The sequence below is a fragment of the Staurois parvus genome, unplaced genomic scaffold, assembly GCF_062004578.1.
Source record: "Staurois parvus isolate SC_StPar_1 unplaced genomic scaffold, SC_StPar_1.0 ptg000884l, whole genome shotgun sequence".
NCBI lineage: Eukaryota > Metazoa > Chordata > Amphibia > Anura > Ranidae > Staurois > Staurois parvus.
This window is the reverse complement of record NW_028318680.1, coordinates 2,143,946-2,162,085: the sequence shown is the minus strand read 5'-3', so window position 1 is coordinate 2,162,085 and position 18,140 is coordinate 2,143,946. Positions and strand designations below refer to the sequence as shown.

Sequence of the window (18,140 nt, the reverse complement as noted above, 5' to 3'; positions counted from 1 at the left end):
GGCTATACAATCTTCCTAGGAACCTTACCCTCTGTGTGCTACTTTATCCGTCCTCTGACACCATTCGAAAAACTGCACTGACACAGTATCAATCTGACACTCACTTTCTCTGACATACTAGCTACTTACTCCTTGTAAAGACTTCTACTGCCTAATTCTACACTGTTATGTCTTCTTCAGTATCTTAATTCTTGCGGTAAAGCCTCAGCATGTGCTCTTTGTCTCTGGTTTATTTATACATAGCCTTGCTTATTAAAATTGTCCTACTGCTGGGTAATTTTAAACTGCTGTATCTTCTACAGTCTCTTAATTAATAATGAGACCTTAATGGAGATTGGCCAATGGCAAGACAATTTTGCATCACTTGGAAAAGAGCCACGCAAACTACTAGCCAATTTATATCCACCAGATGTGTGTTTGATAGCACTGGGGTGATAGAAGTGAAGGTTCTCAAGACTCAGCCAGCTGCCTTTTGTGCTGGCAGGAAATATTAGTTTTCATCAAACCTTAACAAAGTTCCCTTAGTGCATTCTGTGATTCTAATAACATTGACTTCTCAAGCCTTAAAGAAGAGGGAGCCTTTTTCCTCCAAGATGTATTGGCTGTATTTGATGCTTTTAACCATTAAATGTTCCAAGAGTCCTTCAAGTGAGATGAACTTCTTTACCAGTCACTCCTCAGTATACATCAAAGAATTTCTATCTGCCAGTCAAAGAAGGCCTATTACATTTGATGAAAAACGTGTTGCTGCTAAGGCTACCTGAAAAAAATCCTTTTTCTTTAAAGTGGTTGTAAAGGTATAAGTTTTTTTTTATCTTAATGCATTCTCTGCATTAAAGTAAAAAAAAAAAAAAAAAAAAAACAAATTCTGTGTTCAGCTCCCCCCAGCCCATTTCAATACTTACCTGATCGCGATCTTCATCCAGCACTTTGTCCAGGAGCAGCAACTCTCTCTGCTCTTTGTCTCCTTACTGGCCATGGAGACAGCAACAGGAGCCATTGGTTGCTGTTGCTGTTCATTATAGCCTGCGAGGAGAGAGCAGGTGGTGGGGCTGGAGTTTATGGACACACACAGCACAGCTCAGGATCAAGCCTGCATGAGTGCCCTCATTGCAAATGGCGTGCTATTGGGGCACGTGGCAGAGTGGAGGATCCAGGAGAGACAGCAGGGGAAGGGCAATGGGGTTGCTCTGTGCAAAAACCATTGCAAAGATCAGGTAAGTATGACATGTTTGTTATTTAAAATAAATAAGTTTACTGAAATTAATGATATTGAAATGCTACTGCTGTACGTAACCAAAGTTTAATGTAAAAAAAACAGCCACAGCCAGATATGCACTGCCAGTGCAAAGAGTCACTGAGACTGTCTAAAAAAACTGTACTGTTTTGTAACACCACTTACAGCTTTAAAGCCTGACTTCATGAAACTTTAAAAATCCACCCTTGCAGTGCATGTTTAGTCTAGGGACAGAGGATGAACGTGTTAACACTTACCCAGGGGCGGACTGAGAACTCATGGGGGATCATGGGGCCCCTGTGTCCTTGCCCAAACTCAAAAAAGCCTATGAAAAAGGTACCAGGGGAATCTTATGAGGCCCCCTACTGACCCCGGGCCCTCGGGCAGTGCCCGAGTTTCCAAATGGTCAGTCTGTCCCTGCACTTACCTAACTCCTTGCACCAGCAGGCTCCTACCAGCAGTGCCACCGTTCCCCCACATCTATTCTGTAGGATTTACTGTCTCCAATCACACCCCAGTCTCCTTGGTGTACTATACAAAGTTGATCCCTGTATTGTATATGATAATGCTGAGGCTCCGACCACAAGTCAGAGCTTCAGACAGAAAAGGACAGCAGTGGAGCCAGTCACAATGAGAAACCAGGTAAGTGAAGCAGCCTCTTCTGTAATCTTCTAGACATGATAAGCAATTAACCCTTGTAGTGCATAAGGGTCCACTTCAAGAGTGGATTTTTTTTTTAATTCCTGGAGATGGCCTTTAAGGCATCCCCCAATCATGTTTTTAAAGGATTTGTCAAACTCTTGGCAGATCAAAGCCAGGCAGATTCATTTGGGAACCATTGACTAATCAAAACATTTTATTTTCCCTCACTTTTAGTCCCGGAGAGAATAGTGAATAAAACAAATCAAGAAGAAAACTATCCCCAGTATACTGAACAGCTGATATAACATGGCAAATTATATCCAAGGCCAGATTTTAATACAATAGGATCTGGTTAACCATTGTAAGCTTTTTGTGCTGCTGTGCTCTATTGGAGATACACTATATTGCCAAAAGTATTGGGATGCCTGCCTTTACATGCACATGAACTTTGATGGCATCCCAGTATTGAGTTGGCACACCCTTCACAGCTATAACAGCTTTAACTCTTCTGAGAAGGCTGTCCACAAGGTTTAGGAGTGTGTCTATGGGAATGTTTGACTACTCTTCCAGAAGTGCATTTGTGAGGTTAGGCACTGATGCTGGCCGAGAAGACTCTAATTCATCCCAAAGTTGTTGTATCGAGTTGAGGTCAGGACTCTATGCAGGCCAGTCAGGTTCCTCCTCCCCAAACTCACTCATCCATGTCTTTATGGACCTTGATTTGTGCACTGGTGCGCAGTCATGTTGGAACAGGAAGGGGCCATTCCCAAACTGTTCTCACAAAGTTGGGAGCATGGAATTGTCCAAAATGTCTTTGTATGCTTACGCCTTAAGAGTTCCCTTCACTGGAACTAAGGGGCCAAGCCCAACCCCTGAACAACAACCCCAATCATAATCCCCCCTCCACTAAACTTTACACTTGGCACAGTGCAGTCAGGCAAGTACCATTCTCCTGGCAACCGCCAAACTCAGACACGTCCATCAAATTGCCAGACAGATAAGGGTGATTCGTCGTTCCAGAGAACAAGTCTCTACTGCTCTAAAGACCAGTGGTGGCGTGCTTTACACCACTGCATCCAACGCTTTGCATTGCACTTGGTGATGTAAGGCTTGGGTGCTCGGTCATGGAAACCCATTCCATGGAGCTCTCTACATGCTGTTGTTGTGCTAACCTGAAGGCCACATGAAGTTTGGAGGTCTTTAGCTATTGACTCTGCAGACAGTTGGAGACTTCTGCGTACTGTGCACTTCAGCATATGCTGACCCCGCTCTGTCATTTTGGAATTTCACGGATGGACTTATTGCACAGGGAGCAACCTATAATGGCAACACTCTTGAATTCACTGAGTGCCTGAAAGTGATGCATTCTTTCCCAAATGTTTGTAGAAGCAGTCTGCATGCCTAGGTGTTTGATTTTGTACACCTGTGGCCATCGAGGTGATTGGAACACCTGAATCCAATGAATTGGAGGGGTGTCCCAATATTTTTGGCAATATAGTGTATGTCCCTACATGTCTTGTCCTGGATACACATCAGGGAACATAAGGAAATATCTCAGGGAAAATCCACTCTTAGGCAGTTGCCTATCAGTGTCCCTATTGGAAAATGTCCCTCTACCTATTCTGATGACAGCTGTAAATCCTAGTGATAATGGTTGCCAAGACAAACATGGAAGATGAAAGTCTCCAGAGGGGAACATAGATAGCAATAAAAACATGAAGTGGTTTTCAACACTTCCACAATCTATACAGAGTTAAAATAGGCTTTGGCTTTAAATACAATTTAAAGCTTTTCCATGTCAGTTGTAGTTACCATTTCTAGACCTCAAACAACATGAAAGAATCAGAAGATAGATGTATAAATGGGTCTGTTAGCATGTAAACTTTCACTTGCTTTTGTTGAATTTTAGTTTTGAGGCTGTTGCCATGCCATATTAATAAAGTCTTCCAAGTTTAAGCATAAATATGTTTTAAAGATAAAAAGAAAACACCACTCCATTTCGGCTTAAAGCACACATTAGTACAGAGGACAGAAGAGGTGCTTTCAAGTCACGTTTCTTTTTCTTGCAAAAAAAAAAACAAATATTTGGTGATGATTCAACATTGCATAGCAAATCTAACATTATATTCCTGTCAAGTTAGGGCCATAATTAAAGATTAAAGTAGTTCTCTACTATAAATAAATATGTGCTGCATCACTTAATGTAAGAGCATCTGCAATTATGGTATTCTGTTAGTACCAATGCAGAGGCTATTGAGCTTGCTAGTAAAACCCACCTATAATGCAGCTTGCACTAAAGTGAGATGAAAGAGGTTGCAGTGGGTGTGCATATCAGCATTGTCGCAAGCCTGTAGCTTGTGAATCAGCACGTGGCCACACTTAGTCCTGCCTGATTTCTGTATGGACATCACTGTCTCTGTTATTGAAACCCTCCTACTGTGAGCTGCAGTGTCTGGGAGGGGGAGAGTGTGAGATACAAATGAAGGAGGATCTAGCTCAGCTAGGGAAGGTATTTTTGTAAGTTTTTTGTTTATTATGCTCGAGCATCACATAGCAACATGATTTAGTATCCATTTGGGGATATGCTGTATATGCTCCTCAGTTTTTAACTCACAGTAGGGTTTTTTTTTTTTTTAAGCAGAACAAAAATAGAAGCATAAAATTGACAGCAGACAAAAAACCAAGTGGTCCATCGAGTCTGCTTCATTTAATTTTTTTGGTTTGGTTTGATTTTGTGTTAACTTTTCTGTCTGAGTATATATCTATGTTTGTCCCAAGCAATCTAAATCTACAGCTTACTGACTCACTACCTCTGTTGGAAGTTTATTCCAAGCATCAACTACCCTTTCAGTAAACTAATACTTTTTAAGATTAGTTTTGAACTTTCCTCCTGCTAATTTAAGGCCATGTCCGTGTTCTTGATCTTGGTTTCATATTAAAAATACTGCCCTCCTGAACCTTATTCACCCTCTTGATGTATTTAAAAGTTTCAGTCGTCTCCCCTTTCCCTTCTTTCCTCTAGACTGTACATATTAAATTCCTGAAATCTCTCTTGATATGTTTTATCCTCCAGACCTTTCACCATTTATGTTACCAATCTCTGGACTTGTTCTATCTTATCAATATCTTTTAGGAAGTGAGGTCTCCAGAACTTGCTTTTCCCACTGCCTGACTACACAGTTTGCTCTTTTTGCAATCATCTGAAATAAGTACCCCCAGATCTTTTTCCTCTGTATTTCTGGCCAACACTGTTACCTCCAATGTTATACTCTAACAAGGGATTCTTTCTCCCTAGGTGCAGTATTTTAAAAATAAATAATATTCTTTACCGGGGAACATACATTCCACATGAATAATTATGCTACCAGAATTAGTGTGTGCTGTAAATTGCCTCCAGAATTTCTCCTGTTTCTTCTTGCCAGAGACTGCCATTTTGCTGAAGCCCAGAGATCCTAAGCAGCAGTAAATCTTTAGGTTGCTAGCAGATTGGACTAATTTTCAGTTTAGTGTCAAAAATAAAGAGCAACTGAGCATGTGCAGAGCAGGATGAGACAGTGTATTACGGAATTTTAAATAGGAAAGAAACTTATTTCTAATGCTGTACCTAGCTATACCTGCAAAAGGGGTCAGCCTTATGTGATCTAGCAGGATTTAAGTTCCACTTCAAAGATTTGTAATGGTACTAAAAAAACAAGACAATGGATGCTGTTTTTAAGCATTTAAATATTAAAATGGAGAAAGGGAGTATATGTCACTTATATTATTTTTAACCAGTGTGTATCTCTGTTCACATCATATTGAGCTGATAAGAACACGTCAAATGCAGAAGAGCACATTGGCCCAAGCTTATTAGTATTCCAGCTATAGAGATATCAGCTTATATGCCTGGTGTGTCAGATTGTGATTAAGAGAATTTTCATTTAAATAAAGTTTTGCATTGCTTCTGTAAAATTAATGTAGAGCCCATATCAGGCCTGGACTGGGATGAAAAACAAGCCTGGGCATTTTAGACCATTTTTCTAATGATAATATCTGGGCAGTAAGGGGTTAATGATCAGGGCAGTTAGAAAGGGATCAATGTCAGGCAGAAAAGGGTTAATTTATTTTCATGGGGGGGGGTGTCTGGATGAATACTGATATCAGGGGCATTTTATTAAATCAGTGGGCCCTTGTACAAGATCTTAAGTGGGGCCCCATTGCTTGAAGCGTAAAAAAGTGAGTGGACATGCTTTTCATAACACCAGGGTTGTTTCTAGGACACCTTTGGGCAATTGCAAGAGAGCGGAAATGCGGTGCATGTAGCACACTGCAAAGAACAGTAGGCATAGCCAAATTGCATTACCAGTGAGAGGGGCTTAAAGGAATGTGCTTAAATAAAACAAAAACCTTTTTTACACCCATAAAATATGCTTAGATAGGTGCCCTCTATAATTCCCCCCCCCCCCCCCCCGAGTTATCCTGTTCCCTCTATAATTCCTCCCCTCAGGTTATCCTGTGCCTTCTATAATTCCTCCCTCCGAGTTATCCTGTGCCCTCCATAATTCCTCCCTTCTGTGTTATCCTGTGCCCTCCATAATTCCTCCCTCCTGTGTTATCCTGTGCCTTCTATAATTCCTCCCTCCGAGTTATCCTGTGCCCTCCATAAATCCTCCCCCTGGGTTATCCTGTACCCTCCATAATTCCTCCCCTCGGGTTATCCTGTGCCCTCCATAATTCCTCCCCCCCGGGTTATCCTGTGCCCTCTATAGTTCCTCCTCCAGGGTTATACTGTGCCCTCTATAATTCCTCGACTTTGGTTATTCTGTGCCCTCTATAATTCCTTCCTCCCGGGTTATCCTGTGCCCTCTATAATTCCTCCCCCCAGGTTATCCTGTGCCCTCTATAATTCCTCCCCCCTGGGTTATCCTATGCCCTCTACAATTCCCCCCCCCCGGTTGTCCTGTGCCCTCCATAATTCCTCCCCCTGGGTTATTCTGTGCCCTCTATAATTCCTTCCCCTCTGGGTTATCCTGTGCCCTTCATAATTTCTCCTTCCAGGTTATCCTGTACCTTCTATAATTCCTCCCCCCGGGTTATCCTGTGCCCTCTATAATTTCTCCCCCCGGGTTATCCTGTGCCCTCTATAATTACTCCCGCCTGGTTATACTGTATTTCAAAGTCAGACTGACATTTTCTAAAAACTGCAAGGGACAGAATAAGTACAGTTTAAAGCAGTATTAAGCCCCAAACCACAAAATGTAATATATTGCAGCGTACCAATCACTAGATGTGATGGCTGCATTCATTTCCTATTTTAGGCTTTATTCCCCTGGTTTTGCCTTGTGCTCTGGCCAGTAACACACTTCCTGTATTAGAGTGCCCTCACTCTGAATTGAAGGAGCATAGGAGGCACATCAGTATTGTCAGTCTGGGGGGAATGGAGTGTTAGAAGTGCTGGCAGATTTAAATACACAAACAAATTGAAGCCAAACTCCAGCTAACACTTTATAAGCAGTGACAACAAACTTTATTTCTCCTTTTTGGAATAAAGGTTTTACATAAATAAATAAATAAAACTGATCGTTGTAAGCACCCCTGCCATTGCTGAATGATTTGTCTTTGTAAATATTACATCTGAAAGAGAAGTTGTTCTTTTGAAAAACAACAAACTTACAGACTGGCAGGATCATCAGGTGAAAATAAAAGAAAGAAAGCCTAAAAAAGAAAAGAAAACGTATGCAGCCACCACATCTACAAATGGGTGAGCTGCAATGTAATAAATGTTTGCTTTTGATTTATACTGCTTAAATCTGTGTGACAAATCACACACTAAGCTAGTAGTGGTACAGAATGATACATTACATGACTCTCCAGTTATAAGTACGTCCCAGTCAAGACTAAAAACAATGCACACAAAAAGCAAAGCCAATGTACTGAAAATTTTATTTTTTATTTGGGCCTAACAGTAATGCACCAATCCACCCATTCCCTTGGGTTAGTTACTGTATCTGAATCTGATTTAGAAAGCCCCTTTAGGCTAGGTTCACACTTATTCAGGTTGCAGTTGATGCATTTTTTGCTGCATTTTGTGGTGCAGTTTGCGTTTTTTTCACACATGTTTTTGATGCATTTTTAATGTGTTTTTGATGTGTTTTGCATTTTTGGGATGTGCTAATGTTGCTAGGAGGAGGTGTCTGTTGTCATGCCAGAAACGCACCATGTGTCTCCACTGAAGTCTATAGAACCAAAAATGCAATCTGCTGCTGACAAAAATGTCCCTGACCCTTTAAAAAAAACACACAGGTTGAAAACACACAGATGTGAACGTGACCCATAGGAAATCATGTCAAAAGGACTGTAGTAAGTTTCTGCAAACCTGAAAATGCACTGCAAAATGCATAGGTGTGAACCTAGCCTTACATTATTTCTATAATGCAGAAGAACTAGTCTTATACACCAGTTGGGGGCCCCATGCTGAGTCTCACATACAGAAAGTGTAAGTTCAGCAGACTTGATTTATAATACAAAAGGAAGTTACAAAATACGAAGTCATAAAGCAGGTTCACCCATGAGCTCTGAAAATAGCTTTCCGAGATCTGGTAACATTGCACAGATTGGGATTTTTGAGTTGAAGCAGAACAGAGTTGAAACATTTGCCAGCTCGCATTATCAGTTCACTCTTTGATTTTGCTTGTTTAGAGTTGCTGTCTAACTTGTTTATGCCTCAGTAACACATATGTGCGATGACAAAAAATGTGGGCTTTAAAGTGCACACAATGCAGATATGCATTGCTGGGGGGGCAACATTTATGTGCTGGGAATATGCAGCCTGCACACTCCCAGCACAAAGACTGAGCTGACAAAAACAGCTCTCACTGCCAACTAAACATTGGTAGCTGGTGGGACCGGCTTCCCATTATGTGACCACTGTGGCAGCCAATCATAGTGGTCACATGATTGCTGATCCTTCCTGCCCCTGAACTTTAGGAGGTATTAAAGGGGATGCCAGGGCAGGCGGGAAGGGATTCAAATAGTAAATAACTGTCCAATGGGTCGCTAAATTTCTTACTGCCTTTGACACAAGGTCATTTTCACTGTTTAAATGATTTTGTTAATAATTACTCTAGGATGTGATTTTTTGTATCTGTATAAAAATGTACACCAAAGCATTAAAGTGGAATGATGTGCAAAATAAAAAATAACATATGCAATATAGTCCATCATTAGCGTTAACTCTGCAGTCTTTGTTTTTTGGTTCCTCCCTGTAACATGTTTGTATCACCCATTGATCCAGGCATTAAGTCTGTCTAACAAAAGTGGCAGTTAGAGGGTTCAGACAAACCATTTAATGGCCAGCTTGTATTCATATAGGGAAAAACTCATCCACCTTACTAACTGTTCTGTATCTGCCACCCCTCTCTGCCAATCCCTCCACTAAAATTCAAAACATTAACAATCACATATAAAACCATTTATAATTCTGCCCCAATTTACATCACCAATCTTGTCTCCAAATATCACCCAAACCGTCCTCTCCACCCCTCCCACTACCTCCTGTTCTCTAGCTCCCTTGTCTTCTCCTCCCATGCTCATCTCCAGGACTTCTCCAGAGCCTCCCCATCCTCTGGAACTCTCTACCCAAATCTATCAGGCTATCGTCTACTCTGCCCATTTTTAGGCGATCTCTAAAAACCTTTCTCTTCAGGGAAGCCTATCCTGCCTTCAGCAAATAACGGAATCTTCTATTCCTTCTGCCAGTCCATCCCCCACAGTTATTACCTTTTTGTACCACCAGCCCCTTCCTCATAGATTGTAAGCTCCAAGGAGCTGGAATGGAGGAATGACTGTATCTACCCTGAGATAGGAAGTTTATTACAGACTAGATCACCATAAAGAAAAAAAAACCCTAAAAAGAAATCTAATGCAGCCATACCATCTAAGGATTGGCAAGCTGCAATATATAATTTTCTTGTTTGTTTTTGGGTTTATATACGCTTTAATTTGCTACTCCTTAGCTAAGGACTAAATGATCTATCTATCTAAATAGACATTTAATTTATTTTCAGCTAAAGTGGCTGTAAACCCTTACATATACCCAATGCAGTGACTGGCCTCAGGTGATACACAGAGATGAAACAAATAATCCTACATAAGTTTTACCTGTTTATCTGCGGTTTTCTTTTCTCGACATCAGTTTAAAGTGCTGAATTTATAAAGCTTGTCTGAGAGTTCAGAAAATAGGGGGTGGAGAATTGAAATTACACTCTGCAGAGCTGATACAGGTAAGCTCTGAGAGCTGATTGGAGGGAAGGGACACACCCCTCTCCATACAGCACACAGGAACAAAGCTGAGGCTGTCAATCTGCTGGAGATCCCTCAGCTGTGATTGTTTTTCCTTTGTGTCAGGAAGACTTTTCATAAGCGCTTCATGCTGATAGCAGAGGAAGGATGCAGAAGAAAGAAATGATAATTACTGCTCTTAATTGAAACATGTATACACTATAGAGCAGGGGTCTCCAAACTATGACCCTCTAGGTGTTGAGGAACTGCAAGTCCCATGAGGCCTTGCAAGACTCTGACAGCCACAGGAAAGACTCCCAGAGGCAGAGGCATGATGGGACTTGCAGTACTTCAACAGCTGGAAGGCCATAGTTTGGAGATCCCTGCTATAGAGGGATTTGCTTTGTTCATATTTCATGTCTGAGGTTTACAAACACGGAAGAGTAAATTAAGAATAGACAACCCCACTACAAGAAACAAATTATTCCAGTAGAGAGCTTTTGGCTACAGTGCTCTAATGATACTGTGTAGAAGAAACCATCACAGTGTGGCTAAGCAGGGGAGACTGTTCTGCAGGATATGCAGAGCAATTTATCTTTGTAATAGGACTGTATGGGCAAATATCAATTGCACAGTGCTCAGCATTTTACCACAACATACACATACAGATTCATGTTTTTACTTTTTCTCTATACTATAATTGCCCATAACAGTTGCCTGGATTTATACGAGTAAAAGGAACTCAACATCAAAAAAATAATTTCTGTAGTAAATTTCCTTTTGAATCCAAGGCATGATATGGCCGTTTCAAATAGGTACTTTTAGTGCCATGTGGACACTGGCACATTTTCAAATGAGCGTGTTACCTAGCAACACTCTAGATCCACCAAAGTAGATGGTTCTTTCTAAAACAAGTTACAAACAGCATCTTTGTATTCTGAATCTACTGAAAAACACTGTCCAAAATCAGTAAATGCCAAATGACCTGCTAGTGTCACATGAATGAAATTCCATTGTATTAGGCCAGGAAAGTCATTGTAAAATACGATGCTAAAATGTCTATCAGGTGTTGTCTTAAAGTAGTTATATCACTTTATAAAATGAATAATACTAGATCTCATTCATTCCATATACTGTAATCTTTCATTCACCACAAAATTTCACAAAGGGGGCCATGTTTGTTCTAAAATGATGCCACAGTGAGGATGTATTACATTCCACAGTACATAGGATTTGAGGGATAAACATGTAAGCACTTTGTAGAAAGAGCTGTCGCCTTGCACCAGTTTAGATTAACCCTGCTTTATGTGTGGGTTTTTTGTCTATCATGGCATATCTGTACTGTTTTTGGTGCTTGCAATGGCAGCAAACATCTAAAGCTGTGTCAATCGACTCATATAATGAGCCAATCTACCAAAAATTGTATTATAGTCATGGATAGACTCTGGCTAGCTTCTATGATTTACAGGATTGTTCTAGGAACTTCCATACAAACATTTTGTTTCTGCAAACCACCCCCAGCCCCCCTTCTCACTCTTCCCCTCCACACCCAAAGAGGCATTGACACCCCTTTCCACATTCACCTTTCACTGTGATGCAATTAAATGTGAACTCCAACCCACACCCTATTGTGATTACCAAGTTGGTGTGAGGACCCCGGAATATGCCACTAGAGTTCCCCAAGTATATATGGTCATTCAGCCAACCATCACCTACTTCAAAGTAAAATAGCAAAAGATAATATAGCATCCAGGTTGACTGATCCTTTTATAAAGACAATGAAATGCAAAGACCAATGGTGTCATTCAATATCCCACAGCAGCCAATCACATTGCTCATTTTAGCATCTTAAAAGGATCAATACAATTCAATAGAACGGCTGTTTGGTTATTGTGAGTTAATACAGTTTGCACTTGCTTTTATCTTAAACCTGCCCCTGTACAAAACAAAGTGTGAGGATGCTGGAATTCAAATTTGCCTTTGGAGTCCCCATAGATATGATGTAGATGTGTGATTCAGCCTACCAAGACCTAATCCAATATAAAGTACCAAAATAAAATATTGGTTTCTGGTAGACTGATCCTAAAATGACCCATGATGTTGTGATCCATAGCAACCAATCAGATTGCTCCTTTCAACATCTTAAAATGATCAATGCAATGTCACCTCCTCCTCCCATGCTTGCCTCCAAGACTTCTTCCAAGCCTCTCCCATCCAATGGAATTCCCTACACCAATTTGTCCTGCTATCTCCTACTCTACAAATGAAAGTGTATGCCTAGGTTGATTGCCCCTGGAGGTAGACCAACGGTGCTCCAAAGCTCACAGTGTCTTCCTGGCACTTTAAACAGCATACGAGTATAAGGTGAAGAGTCGGCAACTCGTTCTCCCAATAAAAGTACTTTATTCATAAAGGGTACAGTGTGCAAGGTACAACAGCTTACACGTTTCGATAACAAACCTTATGCATAGCCATGGCTATGACTAAGGTTTTTTTTATTGATATGCGTAAGCTGTTGTAACTTGCACACTGTACCCTTTATGAATAAAGTACCTTTAACGGGAGAACGAATTGCCGGCTCTTCACCTTATACTCCTGTCTGCTACTCTGTCCACTTTTAGGTGATCCCTGAAAACTTTTCTCTTCAGGGAAGCCTATCCTGCCTCCGCCTAACAACTGTACTCTTATTTTCTCCATCAGCTCATCCCTCACAGTTATTACCTTTTGTATCTCTTGACCCTCACTTTTAGATTGTAAGCTCTAATGAGCAGGGCCCTCTGATTCCTACTGTATCAAATTGTATTGTAAGTCTACTGTCTGCCCATATGTTGTAAATCACTGCACAAAGTGTTGGAGCTCTATAAATCATGTAGATTTATAGTAATAGGATGGATTTTTTATTACTATAGGTTAATACAGCTTGCTCATACCTTTTTTCATATTAAACCTGTTCCTTTACAAAAAAAGATAAAGTCTCTGGAATTCAGATTTACCAGTAGAGTCCCCAAAAATATGGTGCAGATGAGTGATTTTAGCCTTTGAACATCTACTCCAAATAGGATACAAAAATAAAATGTGGGTTCCAGGCAGACTGATCTTTTTAAATAGACCAATAATGCTGTGCAATATTGCATAGCAGCCAATCAGATTTCCCCTTTCAGCATCTTAAAACCAGCAGTGCAATTCAGGAAGATGGCTGTTTGGTTGCTATGAGTTATTGCAATTTGCACATGTTTTATCCATAATAAACCTGCTCCTGTACAGAACAGATAAAGTGGAATTCAAATGAGTGCAAATGAGTGATTCAGCCTACCAGCATCTACTCCAAAATAAAAAGAAATGTAGAATATTATTAGCAGGATGGTTATTTGGTTACTATGAGTTAATGTAGTTTGCACATGTTTTTATTAATATTAAACCTGCTCCTGAACAAAATAGATAGTGTGAGGATCCCGGAATTCAGATTTGCCAGGGGAGACCCCATTGATATGGTGCAAATGAATGATTTAGCCTACCAGCACACCTACTCCAAAAAAAAAATACAGGTTTCAGGTGGACTGATCCTTTTAAATAGACCAATAACTGCAAAGACCAATAATGCTGTGCAATATTGCATAGCAGCCAATTCGATTTCCCCTTTTATCATCTCACAACAAGCAATTGAAGTAGGTGGCTGTTTGGTTACTATTATTTATTGCAGTTTTCACACATTTCTATGTATATTAAATCTGCTCTTGTACAAAACAGATAAAGTGTGAGGATCCTAGAATTTAGGTTTGCCACAACAGTCCCCAGAAATATGGTGCAAATGAGTGATGTAGCCTACCACCACCTACTCCAAAGTGTTTCCATATTGTTTCAAGGTGGACTGACCCTTTTAAAAAGACCAATGATGCTGAGTGATTCAACCCACCAGCACCTACTCCAAAATAAAGTACAAAAATAAAATAATGGTTCCAGGTGGACTGATCCTTTTAAAAAGACCAATGATGCTGTTCAATATCCCTCATCAGCCAATCCGATTTCCCCTTTCAGCATCTTAAAATGATTATTGAAATTCAATAGGACGGCTGTTTGGTTCCTATGAGTTAATGCAGTTTATACATGTTTTTATCCATATTACACCTGCTTCTGTACAAAACAGATAAAGTGTGAGGATCTCAGAATTCAGATTTGTCACAAGAGTCCCCAAAACATATGGTGCAAATGAGAGATTCAACCCACCAACATCTACTCCAAAATAAAGTACTAAAATACAATATTGGTTCCAGGTGAACTGACCCTATTAAAAAGCCCAATGATTCTGAGCAATATCCCACAGCAGCCAATCAGATTCCCCCTTTTGGCATCTTAAAGAGATTATTACAACTCAATTGGATGGCTGTTTGTTTTTGGGTTTTTTTGAGTTATTGCAGTTTGCACATGTTTTATCCATATTACACCTGCTCCTGTGCAAAACATAAAGTGGAATTCCAAAAATGTAGTGCTAATGAATGATTTAGCCCACCAGCAGGTACTCCAAAATAATAGGATGATTAGGATAATAATGATAGGATAATAGGATGGTTGGTTGGTTCTTATCAGTTAATGCAGTTTGCATGTTTTTATGAATAATACACCTGCTTCTGTACAAAACAGATAAAGTGTGAAGACCCCAGAATTCAGGTTTGTCACGAGAGTCCCCAAAAATATGGTGCAAATGAAAGACTCAACCTACCAACATCTACTCCAAAATAAAGTACTAAAATACAATATTGGTTCCAGGTGGACTGACCCTATTAAAAAGCCTAATGATTCTGAGAAATATCCCACAGCAGCCAATTGGATTTCCCCTTTCGGGATCTTAAAGTGATTATTACAATTCAATAGGATGGTTGTTTGTTTTTGTTTTAGTTATTGCAGTTTGCACATATTTTATCCATATTACACCTACTCTTGTACAAAACATAAAGTGGAATTCCAAAAATGTAGTGCAAATGAATGATTCAGCCCACCAGCAGCTACTTCAAAATAATAGGATAATTAGGATAATAGGATGGTTGGTTGGTTCTTATCAGTTAATGCAGTTTGCATGTTTTTATGAATAATACACTAGCTTCTGTACAAAACAGATAAAGTGTGAAGACCCCAGAATTCAGGTTTGTCACCAGAGTCCCCAAAACATATGGTGCAAATGAGAAACTCAACCCACCAACATCTACTCCAAAATAAAGTACTCAAATATAATATTGGTTCAAGGTGGACTGACCCTATTAAAAAGATCAATGATTCTGAGCAATATCCCACAGAAGCCAATCAGATTTCCCCTTTTGGCATTTTAAAGTGATTATTACAATTCAATAGGATGGCTGTTTATTTTTGGGTTTTTTTTGAGTTATTGCAGTTTGCACATGCTTTTATCCATATTATACCTGCTCCTGTACAAAACAGATAAAGCGGAATTCCAAATGAATGATTCAGCCCACCAGCAGCTTCTCCAAAATAATAGGATAATTAAGATAATAATCATAGGATAATAGGATGGTTGGTTGGTTCTTATCAGTTAATGCAGTTTGCACATATTTTTGTCCATAGAACACCTGTTTCTGTACAAAACAGATAAAGTGGAATTCAGGTGCGCTGCAAGAGTCCCCAAAAATATGGTGCAAATTAATGATTCAGCTCACCAGCAGCTACTCCAAAATAATAGGATAATTAAGATAATAATCATAGGATAATAGGATGGTTGGTTGGTTCTTAGCAGTTAATGCAGTTTGTACATGTTTTTATCCATATAACACCTGTTTCTGTACAAAACAGATAAAGTGGAATTCAGGTGTGCTGCAAGAGCCCCCAAAAATATGGTGCAAATGAATGATTCAGCTCACCATCATCTACTCCAAAATAATAGGATGATAATAATAATACTAATAATAGGGTAATAGGATGGTTGTTTGGTACCTATGAGTTATTGCAGTTGCACATGTTTTTATCCATATTAAACCTGCTCCTGTACAAAGCCAATACAAAATGTAGCAATATATGATAAAGGTGTTCAGCACAAACCAATTTACGGATCGTTATTGTGGAATGCCAACCTCTTTGAAGTGTGCTGGGATTTTCTCTCCAGAACGATATTGATATGCTAAGTAGCAATGCTAACAGGTGGTTTGAGCATGCAAGCTATGCAGCATAATTACCTTTAGAATGAGATCGGTGTGATGTTGGTCCAACATGTTTGCTCTTCTAGATGAAGTTATGATGACTCTGCCGTACCTCCCAGGTGTCTGGAGATCAGAATAAAGACGGTGCTTGGAACGGTTGACTGGGAAGAGACTATCCACCAGGTTCCTCTCTATCTTGGCCAGGCTGTGCTTAGGAGCTAGCAGATACTCAATGTTCTCCTCCACCTTATACCTACTGAAGCTGGCCCCCAGCAAAATGGAGATGAGGACTGGGGCAGACACAAAAAACACTGGATGGCTGGCGATAAAAAACCCGAGTCTTGAAAAGCACGTTCTCAGCCCCCTGTGCAGAACCTTCCGCAACATCCTAGTGCAGAGGGAGCTAAGGAGGGGGAGAGGCACAGGCTGAGATCTGAGGCTCTCCCAGAGCCTGGCTAGGACCATCAGGGACCACAAGCATAAGGAGATGCTCTCTTGTCAAAAATAAAGGCTTTAGACAACCCAACTGTGCCAACTTCCCCAAATCATTAAGCAGCAAGAGAAAAAAATACCCTTATTTCTCTCTAAGGCAAAAAATCTGTGCAAAGTAGTGTAGTTTGGTTGAACTCTTACATGGTGAGCTTCTTCTTGCCTCCTTTTACCCAAATGCTTGCTCATCAGAGTCATTTAGGCTACAGGAACTAATTAGTCCTTCCAAAAATAATCTTGGAAGTTGGGTATGAACAGCCACATCCACTGCTGTATATACTCTCAGGATGGATGGACTTTTAATTGGCCATGATGAGGACTGGACGTCTAGAAGGCTTCAGGCTATGAAGGAAGTCCATCCTTACTGCCCTGGACATTATCCATGGTTGGGATCACTGAGCTTAGCACACTGCTTACTTAACCATTGTGGATCCAGAGAAGAAATAGTGAAAGGCAGTTAAAGAAGACAAGATAATGAAAAAAAAAAGCAGAAATCCACTTTAAGTAAGTCCCATTGCTGCGTTCCTCTATGACAGGAGGTAGAATTCCAAGGAAAGGGCCACCACCAAAAGGTCTGGTCAAAGGGTGAATTGTCGATTTTGATGATCTCAAAAGTTACAGTGCTCTTCTTCCACCACCTCTTGCTTGAAATCCCCAACACTACTTTGATGAGGTCTCAGCCACAGATGGCAATTGGCGGATCCCATGGTTGTCATAGAAGGCTGATCATCGCAGAGATACAGTTTTGTGTATTTCATTGGTCTCAGGCGATTATTTAGACTGTCAACACATCACTGGAGAAGACTGCAAAAAAAAAAAAAAAACCGTGGCAGCCAGAAAACGTCTAAGGCTATTCCCAAATCTCTCTGTCTCTCTCTTGTTGCAGCTGCAACATCCACTTGGAGTACTGGAGTGAAATCTTCCTAGGCTGTAATTCAGCAGTCATACGCATGATCATGCCTGAAACCATCAAATGCCGGGGTACACAGCGGACTTCACCACCCCCACCCCCAAATAATGGGAATTAAAGGGCTCCTCTGTGCAGCTGGGAGAACTTACAGGCTAAATCCAAAAAAAAAAGGGAAAGCGTCCCCAGACAAAAGCCTTCATAAGGCAAGCAGCGAATTCACAATAATAAAAGAGAAAACCCTCATACATCAGCAAGCTGTCTTGTATTGCAGCATGATCTATAGCGCGCATCCCTATCCTCCCCCCCCCCCACCCCCCACCTTTCTCCAGCCACTCCTCCCTGAATCAACTGCCACAGGGGCTGTCCCTCCTTCAGGAGAGAAATAAATGCAAGGAGAGGGGGAGAAATCACCATGAAATACTTTGAAAACTGCCACACAACCCCCCCCCCCTATCACCTT

At 40.6% G+C, this 18,140-nt stretch overlaps 1 protein-coding gene across 1 annotated transcript in view; it reads right to left on the bottom strand.

Annotated features, from left to right (window-relative positions):
• Nucleotides 1-17,928, bottom strand: part of PTCHD1 (patched domain containing 1) — a 289,110-nt gene extending 271,182 nt beyond the window's left edge. Inside the window, exon 1 of the mRNA XM_089656063.1 lies at nucleotides 16,318-17,928. Coding sequence (XP_089512189.1) covers nucleotides 16,318-16,746 — 429 coding nt within the window. The 5' untranslated portion in view covers nucleotides 16,747-17,928. The remainder of the gene's footprint in view (nucleotides 1-16,317) is intronic.
• Between the last annotated feature and the right edge of the window lie 212 nt (nucleotides 17,929-18,140).